The sequence below is a fragment of the Phoca vitulina genome, unplaced genomic scaffold, assembly GCF_004348235.1.
Source record: "Phoca vitulina isolate PV1807 unplaced genomic scaffold, GSC_HSeal_1.0 scaffold63, whole genome shotgun sequence".
Classification (NCBI taxonomy): domain Eukaryota; kingdom Metazoa; phylum Chordata; class Mammalia; order Carnivora; family Phocidae; genus Phoca; species Phoca vitulina.
In genome coordinates this window covers 6,089,534-6,109,622 of record NW_022589766.1, presented here as the reverse complement: position 1 = coordinate 6,109,622, position 20,089 = coordinate 6,089,534, and the positions used below count along the sequence as shown (strand labels likewise).

General features: G+C 37.8%; 1 protein-coding gene across 3 annotated transcripts in view; it reads right to left on the bottom strand.

Moving 5' to 3' along the window:
- BABAM2 (BRISC and BRCA1 A complex member 2) overlaps positions 1–20,089 on the bottom strand; it is a 391,146-nt gene that overhangs the window by 368,953 nt on the left and 2,104 nt on the right. For all 3 annotated transcript variants that reach the window (XM_032391489.1, XM_032391491.1, XM_032391490.1), the window contains exon 2: positions 18,585–18,736. In XM_032391489.1, the coding sequence (XP_032247380.1) occupies positions 18,585–18,712 (128 nt within the window). In that variant the 5' untranslated portion in view covers positions 18,713–18,736. The remainder of the gene's footprint in view (positions 1–18,584; positions 18,737–20,089) is intronic.

The following is a 20,089-nucleotide window of genomic DNA, read 5'->3' as shown; positions in this document are numbered from 1 at the left end:
AATAAATATATTTATAAAAACCTGCCAACAAACAATTCCTAAAGATATTTTTATTCCATAAAAATATGATGAGTAATAACTCTTAGGAAAAGTTAAATACACGGTGATGTGCTGTAAGAAATTATCCCACAGTGCCAATAACTGCATGCTTTTAGTTAAGATTTGCAACATCAACCAAGCTTTCAACTCTTCAATGGCTTAAATGATGTGGAAAAAAAAAAATAGAGTCTGATAATTTAGGTCAAAGAGTTAATCAGTGACAGACCATAAAATAACTACATGTGTTGAATTTCTGTCCTAGTACCAACTATGAAATTGTATTCCCTCCCTTCAATCTTTAATTTGGAGGCATCTACAAACTTTTGTCAAATGATCTGGGATCTAGCCCATCTATAGCATAGAAAATACTGCTATTTTAGATAGCTATCTTTTCTGAAGGAGTTCTAAAACTGAACTATTCCTGATGTTTAAGTTTTAGTCTCAGTCACTTAACCAATTTCCATCTGAATTCTAACCAGTAACTGGGGAGCTTTTTCATGTTCATCTCTAAAGATATTTCATAAATACAGATAAATACAGATACGTAGAAAACCCATTCCATACTATACTATACTATATTAACAAGTGATTCCTATCTTTTCCTGGCCAATGCACTTTTTTTTTTTTCCAGTTAAGAAGGCCCAGTGTCATTATACATGACTTTGTATTTAAAAAAATTTTAGGGTGTGCCTGGCTGACTCAATCAGTAGAGCGAGCGATTCTTGATCTCAGGGTCATGAGTTCAAGCCCCACATTGGGTGAGGAGCCTACTTTAAAAAAATAATAATAAAAAAAAATTTTAACTCAAACAGATTTAATTCACCACAGAGGAGCTATGAGAGAAGAACAGGATTGGTAAAATATAGTATACTTTCTTTAAAAAGATTTGGGAGAAAAAAAAATCAACACAGAATAGCATATGGAGGGGTAAATATCAAATGGAACCCAGATTCGAGGCCTAATTTGTTCCTGGTCTTTAGGCAGATCCAGAAAATAAGAAGTAGGACTAGGTAAACCTAATACCTGGGTATACACTATAAGGCATCTGTTCCTTAATCACATGATGGCCAATGCTTTCTTGAAAAAATACAGAATACTTGGTAAAGAAGACCTGGGATCCAGTCCTGGGATCTAGTCCTGGCCTCCACCACTTATCAGCTAAGTTACCCTAAATGAGATGTTTAACCTCTCTGAGATTTGTGTTGCCCTCATGTGTTTAAAAAAAGTTGTAAGGGGAGGTTATAAAAACATTCCTCACAGATCTACTGAGGGCAAAGACAACCTATGAAAAAAAAAGCTTTATACTATTCACAAAAGCTAAATTCATTTACTGCTCATTTCTTCATAGAAAAAAATATATACGACAGACATTGTCTGCTTGGAGATCTGAATCCACTGCACAGACGGAGGTAAATGGATAGCCTGGAGGCCAAAGAGCCTCTGAGAGGTGCGGATGGGGCGTACAGAAAGGTGCATTTCAGGAAGTGATAATACCTCGAAACCCATCCTCAAGATTGGAACAGGGCAGGGTTTTTAGGACATGGCATTAGGAGCCCTTCTCAACGGCTATACACGTGCCTCTGCTTCTCTTCACCCTTTCTTCATATTCTCTTCCTCATCCATGATTTTATCTCCCCCTCACACTGCCCTTCTGCCTCCCCTCTATCTGTCTACCCCCCTTCTCTCTTTCCTCCCTAGCCTTCTCCCTTACTTAATTACAATATGGAACTGAAATAATTTTTCAATATTTATTTATCCTATTCTTAGTTTAAAATCCAGAGGGTTCAGATATCTATATATACATTCACCCGTAAGACATGTACTAGAATATTCACAGCAGCACTGCTCATAAGAGACAAAAACTCGGAACTACCTAAACGTCCTCAGCAGCAGAACCGAGAAACTGGTCTGTTCACATAACGGAACGCTCCTACCTCAGCCAGGAGAAAGAACAGACCCACAACAATACAGAATCTCACAAACATGATGCCAAACAAAAGAAGCCAGACACAAAATGCCATTTTGTGGGACACAAATTCTATTTATGTTAAGTTATTTTAAGAAGGCAAATGCAACCTCTGCCTTTCGAAGGCAGGATGGTAGTTATTCTGTGCATGTGTGATGGGAGGGAGAGAGCACCAGAAGATGTGGGAGATGCTGGTAATGTTCCGTTTTTTTAAGACCCAATTACACAAATGTGTTCAGTTTCTGGAAATTCTCTGGGTAACATACATATGCTTAGAAGCACTTTTCTAAATGTATACCGTACCTCAATAAAAAGGTGTTTTTTTTCATCAATGAGTTTAAACCTTTAATGTCCTGGGGAAGGGAGGAACAACAACTAAGCACTTCTTGGCTTCCCCGGTGCCCTCTAAGTACTTTTTCTAGCCCAAAAGACAACTGCGATACGGCCCTGAACTTGGAACCACGGAAACTACTTTCAGTTTCCCAACTTCATGCTGACCGTGCTTCTCCTATGTACCAGGTTCTGTGTGAGACACGGAGGATACAGCTGTGACGCCAGATGAGGACCCTGCCTTCTTTGAGAAAACAGATAAATATATACACACATATATAAATAAAAGCTTGAGATTGGCAAGAGGACAGAGCCTGGGATGGAGAAAAACATGGGAGGCCCGCTTTTGATGGAATGGTCTAGCGAGGCAACCCTGAACAAGTCACTTAATTTACTTGAGTCTCAGCTACTTCATCTGCCTTAAGGGGATTATTATAAGGATTAAGCATGATAATATCTCTCAAATCACTTATATTACAATAATAGCATTATGAATGATAATAGCTCTTATTATTGTCCTTACTGCTTAATATAGAGTCTCTTGAATTAACCAATGTCAGCATGATCTATGCACTAATACAGTAATAGTAACAATGAATAGTATTTTATGGGTCACTAATTCTCAATTAAAAGGCTTCTACTCTGGGTAGAAGCAGGTCTATCAATTAATGGCTCTCCTCTCCTTCTAAAGGGGTGTTAATGATACAAAGGCCTGGCTCAAATTCAGCATAGCCCTCTCTCACCTTTAAAAAAAAAAATCAAGCACAAAGAGACAGTGCTAAGAGAGGGGCTGGCCAGAGAAGTGATAATCAGAATCTCAGAGATCAAATTAACCAACCAAAGAAATGTATATGAAGGACTGTACCTTAATTTATTATATGACCAGCACTTTCTTGGTGCTGACCACAATGAGTCAAGGTCCATATTTAAAGGAGCTTAAGATACGGTTACAGAATTAAAATCAAACAACACAAAGACAACAAATGTAGGGGAAAGCTGCAGGGCTATATATAATCAGAGACTCGGTTTCAAACCCTAGCATGGCCACATAATAGCTTAGGACGCTCACCTTGACCTCTCAGGACTGATTCCTCGCCTGTAACATGAGGATGCTAAAATCTATACCTCATACAGCAATGTGAGGTTTCAGGAGGTAATAGACCTAATATGGCAAGGACAGGATCTGGTGCAGCAGCTATTCCTGCTACCATTATTGTGATTATTTTATAGGCAGAAGCCCACTAAGAGCCACTAGCACAGAGCCCAAACTGTCTACAGATGTTGGTTCCCTCTGTTCTTCCCACCGCTATCCCCTCAACCAGTATATATTCAGATACATTTACAGTATAAGAGTGAAAATACAGTGTGAATGCAAATCTATGTTCTTACACAGACTGAAAAGGGAAAAAAGCCTCTTTGAGTTTAAAGCCCCTCAGCTGTTTCTAAAACCATGAGGGTGCTCCACCCATTTATTCTGGCTTAAATCTGGAGGTAGACTCCTTTACAGAAGCTATTTTCATAAGAATTTACAGTTCAAAAATAAGTTCACCATTTCAGTACTATTTTAACTTTTCTCACTGTACTTAATGAGTTTGCCTCCTTAGCCAAAGGCTTAAATCAAAGCATGAATTGGAAAAAAAAAAAAAAAACCCTCAAATGTGAAAGATTTCTCTAAGGTCTCTTTTCTCTAAGGTCAGGAATAAGACAAGGATGCCTGCTTTCACCACTTCTACTCAAAATAGTACTGGGACTCCTAACCAGAGCAAGTAGTCAGAAAATGAAATAAAAGGTATCCAAAAGGAAGGAGAAAAAATATCTGTTTGTGGAGGACATGATCCACATGTAGAAAACCCTGAAGAGTCCACACACACACACACACACAATCAAAACTAATAAACAAATTCAGCAAAGTTGCAGGATACATGATCATGCAAAAGTCAGTTGCCTTTCTATATACACTAACAATGAACAATCTGGAAAGAAAATTATAAAAACATCCCATTTACACTAGTTTTAAAAAGAATAAAATACTTAGGAATAAACTTAACCAAGGGGGCAAATATAGACCCACTTATCCACAGGAAATACATTCCAAGACCCCCAGCAGGTGCCTGAAACCGCAGATAGTACCGAACCCTATGTATATTGTTTCTCCTTATATACCAATGATAAAATTTAATTTATAAAGTAACCACTGTAAGAGATTAATAACAAAAACTAATGAGAAAATGGAACAATTGTAACAGTATACTGTAATAAAAGTTATGTGAATGTGGCCTCTCTCTCAAAAGATCTGACTATACTGTACTCACACTTCTTGTGGAGGTATGAGATGATAAAATGCCTGTGTGATGAGATGCAGTGAGGGGAACAAGGTAGGCATTGTGACGTAGCATTAGGCTACTACTGACCTTTTTTTTTTTAAGATTTATTTATTTATTTATTTGTCAGAGAGAGAGAGTGCACAAGCAGGGGGAGCGGCAGGCAGAGGGAGAGGGAGAAGCAGGCTTCCCATTGAACGAGGAGCCCGATGCGGGGCTCGATCCCAGCACCCTGGGATCATGACCTGAGCCGAAGGCAGACACTTAACCCACTGAGCCACCCAGGTGCCCCTACTACTGACCTTCTGACGTGTCAGGAGGAGGATCACCTGCTTCTGGACCATCGTTGACCATGGGTAACTGAAACCACGGAAAGCAAAACCACAGAAAAAGAGGGACTACTGTACTCAAAACTACAGAGCACCTGGGTGGCTCAGTCGTTAAGCGTCTGCCTTCGGCTCAGGTCATGATCGTGGGGTCCTGGGACTGAGTCCTGCATCAGGCTCCCTGCTCCATGGGAACCTGCTTCTCCCCCTCCCTCTGCCTGCCTCTCTCTTTGTTTCTCATGAATAAATAAATAAAATCTTTAAAAAAAAAAACTACAAAACATTGCTGAAAGAAATTAAAGAAGACACAGGTAAATGGGAAGACATCCTGTGTTCACTAATGACTTAATACTGTTCAAATGTTAATACCACCCAAAGCAATCTAAGGATTCAAAGCAATTCCCATCAAAATCTCAACAACAATCTTTGCAGAAATAGAAAAAGCCATCCTAAAATTATTATGGAAGCTCAAGGGATCCTGAATAGCCAAAACAATTTGGCAAAAGAAGAACGACCTTGAAGGTCTCACATTTCCCAATTTCAAAACTTAACTAAAAAGCTACTGTAATCAAAAGACTGCAGTACTGGCATAAAGACAGACATATAGACCAACTATATGAGAAATAGCCTAGAAATGGACCCTCAAATATATGGTCAAATAATTTCAACAGTGCCAAAACCATTTAATAGAGAGAAAGACTGTCTTTTCCAACAAATAGTGTTGTGAAAACTGAATATCCACATGCAAAAAAAAAAAAGAACTTGGACCCCTAAACCATACACAAAAACTTTGAATTAAAAATTCAAAATGAATCAAAGACCTAATCGTAAGAGCAAAAATGATAAGCTCTTAGAATAAAACATAAGGGGAAAGCTTTAAGACATTGGATTTGGCAATAATTTCTTGGATATGACACCAAAGGGATAGGCAACAGAAGCAAAATTAATAAGCTGGACTTTATCAAAAGTAAAAACATTGTGCATTAAAGATATCATCAACAGAATAAAAAGGCAACCCATGGAAAGGGATAAGAAGGCAGACGCTTAAGGAATTGGTTATCCAGAATATATAAAGAACTCCTACAACTCACTACCAACAACACAGTTAAAAAATGGGCAAAGGACTTGAACAGCTATTTCTCCAAAGGAGACATGCAAATGGCCACTAAGCACTTGAAGAGCTGCTCAATGCCACTGGTCATTAGGAAAATGCAAAACCACAATGATATACCACTTCACACCCACTAGGATGACTACAGTTTTTTTTTAATTTAAAAGCAAAGAAAACGTTTAAAAACCAAATAATGTTGGTGAGGATGTGGAAAATCTGGAACCCTTGTGCACTGCTGGTGGCAATATAAAATGATGCAGCCCCTGAGGAAAATGATATGGTGATTCCTCAAAAAACTAAACAGAGAATTACCATATGATCCAGCAATTCCCCTTCTGGGTATATCCCCCAAAGAACTGAAAACAGGGCCTCCAACAGATATCTGGATGCCTATGTTTATAGCAGCAACATTATTCACAATAGTCAAACGGTGCAAGCAACCCAAGTGTGCATCGATGGGTAAATGGATAAACAAAATGTGGTCTATACATACAATGGAATATTATTCAGCTAAGCTTAAAAAGGAAGGAAATGTTGACATATGCTATGACATGGAAAAACCTTGGAGACTTCATGCTAAGTGAAATAAGCCAGTCATAAAGGAACAAATACTGCATAATTCCGCTTATACGAGGTACCTAAAGTAGTCAGATTCATAGACAGGAAATAAAATAGTGATTTCCAGGGGTGGGTGAAGGGAGGAATTGGGAGTTATTATTTAATGGGCACAGAGTTTCCGTTTTGCAAGATTAAAAAGGTTCTAGAGATGAATGGTGGTAATGGCTGCACAATGGGCGTGAACTCAGCGCCACTGAACTGAAATGCCACTGAACTCAGTGCCACTGAACTGGACACTCAAAAACAGTGCAAATGGTAAATAGTACGTGTGTTTTACCACACTACAAGGAAAGTATGTGCTAAGCCCCAAACTGAATCTGCATGTTAATAATTTACTGAACCACAAAATTTTAAACATGATGTTTTTTAGATAAAAAAAAGTCTAAGGAGTCCATAGATGGAAAAAACGATCATCGTGAGGGCATTGTACCCACTTCATGGTAGAACTTCAAAACATTCTCCAAAACTTCCACTTGACTCAAGAGCTCTTATCAATAAATTGGCAAGAGGAAAGGTTGAGATGAAAACTGTTTCAGAAAACAAAAAGGATACATTTTTCAAAAAGTCAAGAGAAGCAAGGTCAACAGGAAAAACAACTTTCATCACATGCCATTAGAAAGATAACCACATTACTCAGGAAACGTGGCCCTGAAAGGAAAGTTACAAAATTATTTCTGAAGAATATGGCACCAGAAAGCAAGATTATTCAAGCATCACGGAAGTTAAAAAGAGGGCTGTCTACATGGGCATAAGGATCCTTTAACACGTAAGTGAGAGCACAGGACTAGTTAATTTGCAGTCTTGAGATAAACTTATTAATATGTGCCTATTCACACAAACTAAAAGAGCCCTGCTCATCTTCTAATCTTAAAGAACTCTGCAAATTTGTCATTTTAATGAAACAGAAACCATCAAAAAATACCACCTTAAAATTGCACAGAACAGAGGACACAAAAGATAACGGTAAGAGTGATTTTTTGTTCCCTTGAATAGTACAAAGTAGAGCTAGGAAGAGATTAAATGAATCTTCTACCTCCTTTCCTTTATACATTAGACTGGCTACTTCCCTTCACCTCTTCCCCTACCCCAAATTCCATTCCAAAGGAAGTCACTGCAGGGCATGAAAAGCACCAGATTCATAACCATCTACAACTCCAGAGCCAGAATTCTCCCAGCATTCACCACTCTAGTCTCTGTGGGAAGACTGTGGAATCCTAGCACAAGTTCCTAAGGTCAATGATTTTCAAAGTTTACTGGGCCAAGGCCAATACCATCCCTTTGACTTTTTCCCCAAAAAACCCTAAATACAAAATAAGTGAAAGCCCTCTGAAATATTAAGAGACCCATTAACTGTTTAATTAACATTATTTACATTACTGTATTATACTACTGTAATCGGAAGGCGGCTGGACAGGCAGCTACCCAAGTTAAAGATCGAAGAGAAGACAAGACTATGGGCTGGAGCATGAGGAGCAGAACAACTTGTATTTCTCTGACTTAAAAAAAAAAAAAGAAAAACAAGAAGTACTTCCTGGAGCATAACCTGGACAAGGTAATAGTGCTCAAAATATCAACACTGTGCACTGTTCACTGTGTTTCTAGATGCCCTTGTGCCTAGCCCTAGGCTGGTGCCCTAGCACCCTGAGCCCTAGCCAAAATTCTGGCCTTAACACTCACAACCCCACCCATCCACTGCCCACACTAGCTCTCCACCCTCCAACAGAGCTCCCCACTTTAGTCCCCATCTTACGAGGTGTTGGCAGGCAGCTTCTTCAACCCTCTGTTGAGAACTGTTGCATGTCTCTGCTCAAGAAAGCCAAAGTTCAATCTCTAATAACTATTGAAAACAGGTTCTGTCTGTTAAAAAAAAGAAGTTGCCATCTCCAAGCCCATTCATTCTTCAACCTAACCAAATATTTCAAAGTAGATCCACCTGCATCGTCTAAATTAGCCACACTGATATTTTTTCTGCCTCCAAAAAGCAATGAACAAGGATAGAAAGTTACTCTAGAAACAGAAGTCTCTGGCTCTCCTGTCCTTTTCTGCTCCATGATTTCTGACTTTTGTTACACACATGTGACCTCTTATATTGCTCTGCTTGCCTGAGTCTTATTTAGACAGCTCCTTTATACTGCCTGCATGGACACTCACTCTTTACAGAGTCCCTGATTCTGAAATGCCAAAGTGATTCTACCAGCTGCCTAACAACAATACAATAAATAATAATATATATATAACATGTGTAATATATATAACATTTAATATGATAATAGCACTGTTATTATTATAGATAAAAATAGCTACCATTTATTGAGCACTGTGACCAAATATTCTAAGTGCTTTATATTGAGTTACATCATTTCATCCCCATAACGACTCAATACGACAATTATTAATATCATCCCAAATTAAGAGAAAACTGAGTTACAGAAAAGGTATGTAACTTGCCAAAGATCATTAATAATGCCACTTAATAAAGTGGCAAAATCAGGATTCAAACTCAGACCTCATTGACTAAAAAACCTACATGCTTACCACTATATTATACTGCCATCCCACACCTCTAAAGATGGCTCACTGGGTTCCATCCTTTGTCCAACCTGACTTCTGGCTTGTGCAACCCCAGCCCCTTCCTCCAGCATTGTGTTAGCTCTTCTGGTTCTATTTTTCCTTTCTTTGAACTTTCTTTGATCTCTTCTTAAATATTCTTCGGGATTTGGATAAGAGATTATTGATTTATTAAATTTTCTAATACATCTTCTCCTTCTACTTCAATCTACCTTTTATATTAGCTCTCATCTTTGCCAGTAAACCACTAAAAATTTCTACACGAAAGCAGCTGAAGAATAAGCCACCTAGGAAGAAAGTGAACAGTCAATGTGCAGGAACAAAATGAAGAAAACACAAACCTTTATTTACAAACATAAAAGTGGGCATAAATAGGACAGACTGACCATACTCCTGAAGAGGTATCAATACTATAAAGCAAGTATACTCAATATCGTAAAACTACAATCCAAGGGCCACTTGCTTCTTTTTGTAAATCAAGTTTCATTGGAACACAGCCACACTTACTCCTTTGTGTATTGTCATAGATTCCATGCTACAAGAGCTAAACAGTTGCGACACAGACCATGAGACTCACATGCCTAAAACACTATCTGATCCCACAGAAAGTTTGCTAACCCCTGTTGTAAAAGAGGTCCATTTTCTCCAAACAAAAAAGGTTTTATCCAATGCCAATCAAACCCCCAGCAGGTAAGATTATGAGTATTCAAACATACTATAAAGCTATAATAATTGAAAAGCTATATAATTGCCCAAAGCAAATACAGATCACTGAAAATAAAGTCAGAAATAAATATGAGAATTTAGCATGTAAGATGGCATTTCAAAATAGTGAACAAGTAAAGGATTTATTTTATAAATAGTGCTAGGACAACCAGATGATTACTTAGAAAAAATAATATCCCATTCCTACATCATATCATACACCAAAATAAATTCCAGATTAATTTCAAGGAACAATAAAACTACAGAAGAAAGCATAGGTGTCTCAGAAGAAAACAGGTGTCTCAGTGGAAAAGGCATTAATTTTGCAAAATGTTAAAAGAATCCATGAGGGAAATCGATTTGATGACAACATAAAAAGTAAACATTTTGGCATATCAAAGACAAATGTAAAAGGAGATTCTTTACAACCTCATGTTATAACAACAGGCAGACACAAATGAACATCTCTCAATGAGAACTGATTAAATTATAGTGCATTCTTATACTGGAATATTATGCAAGCATTAAAAAGGAGGCAGCAGCTCTATTGTACTAATGTGGACAGCCTTCAAAATATACAGGTAACATGAATATATGTTACCTTATCAATTATCTATTGCTGCATAACCAACTACCCCAACATTAGTGGCTTAAGAAAATTCATTATTTCTCATCATTCTGGTCAGTTCTGCTGGCCTCTCATTGGCTCATGCGTGCAGCTGCATTCAGCTGATAGGTTGGTTGTGGGGCCGAACAGAGCTGGGGCAGCTGGGGCAGCTGGCTATTTGGGCCAGTCTCTCTCAAGGAGACCAGACCTGAGAAGAATACACCAAATACATCAGAAATCTTAAAATTTACATACTCTGGCCCAATAGTTAGAATTTTGCTGACACACAGGAATGTATGCATCCATATAGACACTTCTATTTTTTATAGTCCCAGAGAAAAGATCTCCAGGTAATGAATCTGGCAATCACCTAATAAAGAGATAAGTTGCTATGTGATCCCACTACAGTGAAGCTCAGTAGTTGAGAAGTCTACCTATGCATAAAAAGCTTCAAATTCACATTTTACATTCTCCCTCCTAAATAGACATGGACAACCCAGAATCATCAGTTTGAGGAAAGCCAGCAACACTAAAGACAGAGAGCAAAACAGAGATAATACAAGGTACAGAAAAAAATGTTTTTTAAAACTATAGTCAATTGTACCTCAATTTTAAAAACAAACAATAATTAATATCCTTGCAGAGGAGACACTGCATCCATGAAACTACAACAATATGTGTGTTGAGGGTCCCCAATATGACAGACCAAGGCCTTTCAAATCTGAGGGGAAGATAATCTGCAACCTAGACTTCTATACCTGCCCAAATTATCAATCAAGTTTAAAAGCAGAATAAACACATTTCAGACTTTCAGGAACTCCAAGAATAAACCTCCTCTTCTCTCTCTCGGGATGCTACTAGAGTGCATGCTCCAACAAAGCAAGAGGGAAAAACAAGAAAGACATGAAATTCAACACAGGAAAGAGGCAAGAGGAAAGCTACAATGATAACTGCATGGCAGACACAGACAACAATCAAACCAAATTAAAGCAGTTCCTCCACCAATCTTACCCACTTGCTCAAATTAAGAAGGAAGAATTCATTCTTGATTCTCTCTCAAATCCCAAATTCAACATCCTCATGTTTTTACCTTCTAACTAGTTTATCTATTCACCTCCTTCCATCTCCATCACCACCACCATATTCTAAGACTCCATCATCTGTCACCTGATCTAGTGTACGTATGGACAGCTAACTGGTCTACCTTATCCTGCACAAGCCTCTTTCTATGTAACAACCAATGATTTGTTTTTAATACAAATTAGATCATGTCACTCTGCTCCTCACTCACTCCTCATTCTACCCAGAATAAAACCCAAGTTTCCTAATATAGCCCACCAGGCTCTACATATTCTGGCCCCTGACTATCTTTAAAATTTCATCTCATTTCCCTCTCATGCTCTCTCACTACATTCCAACACTCAGTGGCCTTGTAGATCCTTGAACATGCGAAGCTTTCTCCTGCCTTTACACATCGTATTCCCTTTTTACAACAACTTCCCCCACTCTTCACATTGTGAATTTTGCTTTCAGTTAAATAAGTATGTGTGTACTGGGTTAAAATGTAAAATATGTGTGTCATGAAAAAAAATGTTTGAAAGCAAAAAAAAAATATTTGAAAGCTGTTCCTCTAGGGTATATTCCTAGGAATAAAATTGCTGGCTCTTAAGGTATATGCATTTTCTATTTTATTAGATATTGCCACATTTTATCAATTACTCTCATCTTTCATGATTCAACTTAAATGTCATTTCCTCAGAGAGCTTTCCTGACCATTAATTCTCAATTAGTCCTTCACCAGGTCAGTTTCCCTTCATTTCCTTTTCTCAATGAGTTAAAAAGAAGAATTTTTGTTAACTGAATTTTGGGATGTCCTAAGAGAATGGCATGTGACTATTTAAATGAGGTTATCAAAAAGTACCTACAATATATGGCTAAGCAAGACAATTTTTAAGAATTAGAACAAGATAGGGCGCCTGGGTGGCTCAGTTGGTTAAGCAACTGCCTTCGGCTCAGGTCATGATCCTGGAGTCCCGGGATCGAGTCCCGCATCGGGCTACCTGCTCAGCAGGGAGTCTGCTTCTCCCTCTCCCGCTCCCCCCTCTTGTGCTCTCTCACTCTCTCTCTCAAATAAATAAATAAAATCTTTAAAAAAAAAAAAAAAAGAATTAGAACAAGATAGATGAGAATTTTCCTACCAGATATTATGACATACTATAACGTTGCAATAGTTAAGACAGTGTGCAACTGGCATAAGGACAATGAGGCTGACAGATCAGGACAGAAAGCCTAGAAACAGATCCATGTACGATGTAAACTTGACATCATAAGAGAGGTAGGATTGCAGATCCACAGGCAAAGGATTATCTTTTCAATAAATGATGCTGGGACAACCAATCTGTTTGAAGAAAAAAACTATGTCCTTATCTCACAACTATTTTATAGAAAAAAATAAATTTCTATTTGAAGACCAAAAAAGAAAAACTTTAAAATTCTTAAAGGAAAATATATGACTTTTGAGTATGACAGAATTTTTTGAAATGCTCCCTGTCTCTCTCTCTCACACACACACACGTGACACAAATCTAAAAAGGAAAACACTGATGCATTTGTCTTCATTAAAATTAAAACTTCTGGACATCAATAGCATCAAATTAAGAATATAAGCCACAAACTGAATGCAGATATTTGTAATACATATAAGTGCTAAATGATTAGTTTCCAAAATATGTAAAGAATGATTTAAAATCTATACAAAACTACAAACAACCCTCTTAAAAGATGGGCAAAGGATATTCCTAAAAGAAGAAATCCAAATTGGCAATAAAGATTTGAAAAGATTCTTCACTACACTAGTAATCAGGGAAATACAAATTAAAAACATAATGAGATACCATTTCACACCCATCAACTTGGCAAAAATTTAAGTTTGACAACAACGCAGAATATTGTGAAGGCTACAGAACAATGCGAACTCTCATTCAGTTCTGGTGGAAGGAAATTGATAAAATGTGGCAATATCTAATAAAATAGAAAATGCATATACCTTAAGAGCCAGCAATTTTATTCCTAGGAATATACCCTAGAGGAACAGCTTTCAAATATTTTTTTTTTGCTTTCAAACATTTTTTTTCATGACACACATATTTTACATTTTAACCCAGTACACACATACTTATTTAACTGAAAGCAAAATTCACAAAACAGTGCTTATTCTTATTATGTGTGACACATTCTGGTAGTTTCCACTCTATTCTCATTCATTTTTTAAATGTTGGAGTGACTCATTCAATAGATTTTATAACCACTAATGGGTAAACACACCCAGTTCAAAAACCCATGCCCCAGAAAATATTCTCATGTATATATCTTCTTGCACAAAGGTGAGAGAATGTTCATTATGGCATTCTTCGTCAAAAGAAATTTAAAACAACATATAAGTCAATCAGTGGGAGAGTGAATAAAAAATTGGAGGCGTAGTCATACAATGGAATATGATATAGCAGTGCAAACCAAAGAACTTGAACCATAAGTATTAACGTAAGTAAATCTCAAGAACTTCCTACTAAGCAAAAGAAGCTGCAGAAGAATATATATATATATGATGACACCATTTGTAGAAACTTCTTAAACATGCAATATAATACTATATATGGTTTAGGAATATATTTTTATATAATGAATACATAAAGTATAAAGATATGCACAAGGAGAAAAGGAAAAAGATCACAAAAGAATACAGAAAAAAAAAGTGAAATGGAAAAGCCCAGTGAACAACTGGATACTAAATGGTTAAAAGTTGCCCATCTTCAAAATTAAAGTATTGCCTCCTGGGCCAGCAGCTTCCTTCCAGGCACAGGGCTAATAAAGCCTCAGTCTGCCATCCAGCAAACGGAGATCAGTCTTCAAAGCTTATAGCGCTCATCTTTGAAAACTGTTCTATTTAGTAACCAAGTACACTGAGTATCTATTTTTAATTAAGTAATGAAATTCAGAACATGAACAAAAAATGCAACAGGTAGTTGTGGGCGGCTGAGATGTCATAGCAGATGCCCCAAACACAGCCATGTGCCAGTAAGGGTGAGTCACTGTGATATGCTGAAAAAAGATAATAAGGCTTGGCTACCACAGGTTGCAGTAAGCCCTCTGCTTTCCTCTCTTATATTTGCCAGGCACCATTCCAGAACACTGAACATGTAGACAGCTTCAAGATTAGTAAATCACTAAAAATGACAAAATATGGCATCTTACAAATAGCACATGCTTGTGATCAAATTAACACAGAGCAAAAAGCTAATAAACAGTCAGTGGCCTCATGGAATAATTCCCTAAAATTAAAATTTGGCCCCTCTACCTAGAAGAGTAAACCCCATACTATAATACACTTCACTATAATTTCAAAAATATCAATTCATTTGTCAAGAAATGAAATTTTAAAGGACTACATATAACAAAGATTAAGCAATAATCCACCAGACCAATAAACAGGTTTCCAAGCCAGAAGTCCAAACCACTATGATCCCCAAACCAGGCATCTTCTCTAGGAAAACATCTTACCTCTTCACCCATTCAACCCCTACTTGCTACACTATATGGGAAAGGTACCATAGCGGGCCTTAAGGAGGCCTAAAAATAAATAAGAACCCTGTCCTTAAGATTGTGACAGTCTAGCAGTGGAGCTTAGAAACACACACACACACACATACATACACACATACATACATACATAGGTGTACATAAGGTACAAAGATTTAGGTGCCATTAGAGAAATAAAGATGAGTTACTATTTTTTAAAAAAATATCTTACTTTGAATAGATTCTTACCTATCTACTCCTCCTATGAGCCAGATCTAGAATATAGATACTCACACCTCATCGTTTCAAGGGCAAGTAGCCATATATAGAAACAAGACTAGTGCTGTGTATCCTGTGCCCTATAGAGTATGCCCCTTCCAGTTCACAGAACTCACAAATGTGCACCCCCTTTCTTGTAACCATGAGTGCTTCTGATCTAAAAGAAAGGGAAATGCCAATACGTGACACACTAAGAAGAAGCCATTCTGTTCCCAAACCCCGCCACTGTTTTGCTATAGAAACTTGAGGAATGCACACTTTGCCTGATGGAAGGATTGAAGAAAGAATTGTTAATGAGATTCTGAGGAACTTTCATGAATCTTTCAGACAAGCACTACAGAAAAGGCATCACTAATGCTCTACATCAATAAGGCTTTTCACATCATTTTATGCATAGCAACTTTGTTAATGTAGGTAGAGGTATCTGCATTCCTTTTTTAAATCTAAAGAAAGTAAATTCCATAAATACTAAATGCCACTGATGCCATTTCAAATATTTTTCACAGAGCTAGTCCAGCCCGGGCCAGGTCTAGTGGATTCATTTCAAATGTATCATCAGACCCACTATTTGCATTTAAATGCTCAACCAAATATTCAGGAATTGGGGAGCACTGGAGAAGGCGTCTGCGGAAAAGAAATAAAGTGACTTCATGTTGATGAACCCAAATGTTCTCTCAGAATACTGATACAAGGAGTAAGAAGTTCAGATGACATCATCTTACATAAGCCAGTCCCAGTCCTCTGGCCATCTCTTAAAAAAAAAAATGTTTGTGACAAACTAAAGAAGAAAGACCTATTTCCATGCCCTATCCATTTGGGACAGTAAACATCCCTGGTTCACGGGTTTGGCTTCTTTTGATGACAGCTTCCCTAAGCTATAATCCACACCCCACAAAAACCTTACAGGTGCACAGTTCAGTCCAGTCACCTTTCATATACTCACAGAATTGTAGAACCATCCCCACTATCGACTTTTAGGACATTTTTGCCCCAAAAGAAACCCCCCACCCACTGACTAAATTGAAGATAATGCCAGATCTTTTATTTATTTTTTTTAAGATTTTTTATTTTTTATTAGAGAGAGTACAAGCAGGAGGAGCGGCAGGCAGAAGGAGAGGGAGAAGCAGGTCCCCCGCTCAGCAGGGAGCCCGAAGTGGGGCTCGATCCCAGGACCCCGGGATCATGACCTGAGCCGAAGACAGATGCCCAAACCTCTGAGCCACCCAGGCGCCCCAATGCCAGATCTTTTAAAAAGCATCCTATTTTCCAATAAAGTATCCAACTGACTTAGTCTTCTTTATCTCACTACTGAAGAAAGTAAGTGTATATCCTCATATCTAAGTCTTCAGCTTAGTCAAAAAACAGCAAGACTTATAGCAGGCAAAAGAAACTAAAAAGAAAAGCTAAAAGAGAATCAAGAATGCAACATATTTCTAGTAAGAAAGTGCTCAAAAACTGATAGGGATATGTCAAAAAGACACAAACACCAACTCAACGGAGCTCCCAATGACAAAGCTAGAACAACTGAGCAACAAAATAAATGAACACAGTGTTTGGATGATAACCTAGAGACTAAAATAAACACCTCAAAATTCACACTGACATAAATAAATAAGCGAATAAGTAAGGGACTGGGGGAGGAGGGATAACGCTTCTCTACAGCAGAAGTCAAATTAACAAGTGTGGGGGGGAGTAAGGGAAATAGAAAATCACTTAGATCAGCACCACAGTAATAATGATTGCAGGCCAGAACCATCCATGGACGCTGAAATTTGTGGCCAAAAGTACAATAAGGAAGCGAACATCTGCACCATCTCAAGACATCACTCCACAAGATACTCACCAATGACAAAGGGAAGATGGAGCTAACGCTATAGTGGAGAAACGTGGTGGACACAATCCTACCTGAGTGGTCCGAGTTAACATACCAGTCACAGACATATGAACATCACGTACTCCCTGACCTAATGCACTGAAAACCATACAGCATCAATTCTATAGTATGCTTAGGGAAAAAAATTCAATTCTCACTGTAATAAAGGGAAAACAGTAGATGAACCCATACTGAGCAACACTTTACAAAATAACTAACCAGTGCTATTTTCAAAAGTGTCAAAATCGAGATGCCTGGGTGGCTCAGTTGGTTTAGCACCTGCCTTCAGCTCAGGTCATGATCCCAGGGTCCTGGGATTGAGTCCCGCATCGGGCTCCCTGCTTCTCCCTTGGCCTGCTGCTCCTCCTGCTTGTGTGTGCTCTCTCTCTCTCTGACAAATAAATAAAATCTTTTTTTAAAAAAAGTGTCAAAATCATAAAAGACAAAGAAAGACAGAAACAGTAACAGGTTAAGAACACCAAGATGCAACAGCTAAATTCAGTTTGGATCCTGGATTGGATCCTGGACCTAAAAAAGGACGTGCATGAGTGGGAAAACTGGCAAAATTCAAACAAGGCTTGTAGAACAATCAACAGCATTATAGCAACATTAATTTTCTGTAGAATTTTGTATATTTTCTGTAAATCTACATTTATTTTGAAACAAAAAGTAGGGGCTTTTTAATGCAATATTCCCAGGTGTGAGATTCTACTGTTCCAACCCCATTGTGAAAAATGACTCATTCTGGCTAGCTATTACAATTTTCTTATTAGGAGAGATTACCAATCCCATTTTCTTATTAGAAGAGATATCAGATTCAGAATCCCAAAACCCAACTCTTAGAGTACATGCTGGATTGCAGCAGACGTAAAAAGAAAACAAGTCAATGAATGAAAAACACACTTGCTAAAAACCACATGGCACACTGTTAACAAAGAGACATGCCAAAAAAAAAAAAAAAAAAAAAAAAAAACATTTTGAAAAAAAAGCAATGGCCCACAAAAAAAAAAAAAAAATCAAAAAAAAAAAAAAAAAAAAAGACACGAACATTGTGATCATAAAGCAATGGCCCACAACACAAATAAAACAACTAGAAACATAAAATGTCAAGATCTGGACAAAACCAACTGCATCATCATGTGATAAGATCATGACTTGATGAATTTCTGTGGTGTTCAATTTTTATAAATCTGGTGAGAAAAGTTTATTAGTAGGTAAGGGCTGGATTGAGTCTGATACATTAGTTGAAGTAGTTCTGGTACCTACCCAGACTTCAAGTCAGTTATCCTCAAACAGTTCGTAGCGTCCAGTCCCACTTTTCCATTGCGGACCACACTAGATATGAATGGGGAGAGCATTGGAGAAATTCGGTTCAAGGCCACTTCTGGGGACATTTTAGCTTGACTTGCAAATCACCACTGAAAGCAGAAGGAAAGAATGGTGGTCAGGGTATTCAGAGGAACTAGATAGAACAAGTTTCCTGAAAACTGGCACAGCACAAGGAAACTTCTCTTGCATGAATAAATACCTCATTTCCTGTCCTACAGCAGCCTCTTCCAATGACCCTCCAGAAGAAACCAACCCCCTGTTGCTCACCTCCTCAGGACAGAGGCTGAATCAATGTTTTTCAGGAACAGAAGCAACCTTTCAAATCCAATTCCCTCCTCCTTTCCAGAGCTGACCACCACAGTGCCCCACACGACCTAAAGCTACCCTGCTCTGTCTTACAACTGGCAGCTTCCCACTCGGAGGCATTAAGAAGCCTTTGTTAACAATCCTCTCCCCCAACACACAACATGTACACACCATTAAGTTAGGAACCACTCCCTCTGTGTCCCCACAAGAAGAACTTGATTGGTAATACTGTATAAAATTCAAGAATAAGCATAATCTGCTTACCAGTTGTTACTTACAAGAAATTACTTACTTCTGATATGCTGTCCCTCCACAGTGTGTTATAACTACCGGCTCTGTGATCTCTCCCCTGCAGGGACTATGTCTTGAATCCCTAGTGTTTAACAAAAGTACCTGGCACACGCTAAGCACCCAGTAAAAATCTTTTAATAAACAAATGAATAAAGAGACAAAAACTAGAGAAATATTGAGGTATGGAGAGAAGACAATATTGCCCTCAAAAAATGTGGTCGAGGATAATGTATCTGAGGAACATATGTAGCAAAAAGCTATTTAACAATTGAATCATGAAAATAAACACTTAGCCGGATATTAAGCAACAAAAACTAACATGGATCTAAACGTCTTTGCCTTTCAGGCACTAAGAAGTTCTTACACTTGAAAATACAGAAGTAAAACCAACAAAGCGTATCTAAATTATTTGGAAACCCAAGGGGTTAGGAGAGGGAATGCATTAATTCCTCTAAATAGATTTCTAAATGAAAACCTCTACTTTCAGAGGTGAATAAGTCCATTTAAATAATCACTTTCTTCCTCAATCTGAAAGGATAATCCTGCATCAAAAGCAAATTAATTTCTTACAAGTTACAACTACAAGGAAATGATGTTCTGGTCCTAGTTTTCATGTATTTTACCATATGAGGACTTACAAGTCTCTGCCAAAATAAATGTTGAAAACCAGTACCTGTTTTAATCACTTCAGATAATAATAAAGGGAAGGACTGCAATGATCTTTCAAAAAATAACTTAATGACCTTATATAGTGATGACACCCAGAAGTACCTTTGAGGCAGTAAAAACTTTATACTTCAGTACTCAAATCATCCTTTCTGCAAATATAAAACAAGCTCCTCTTC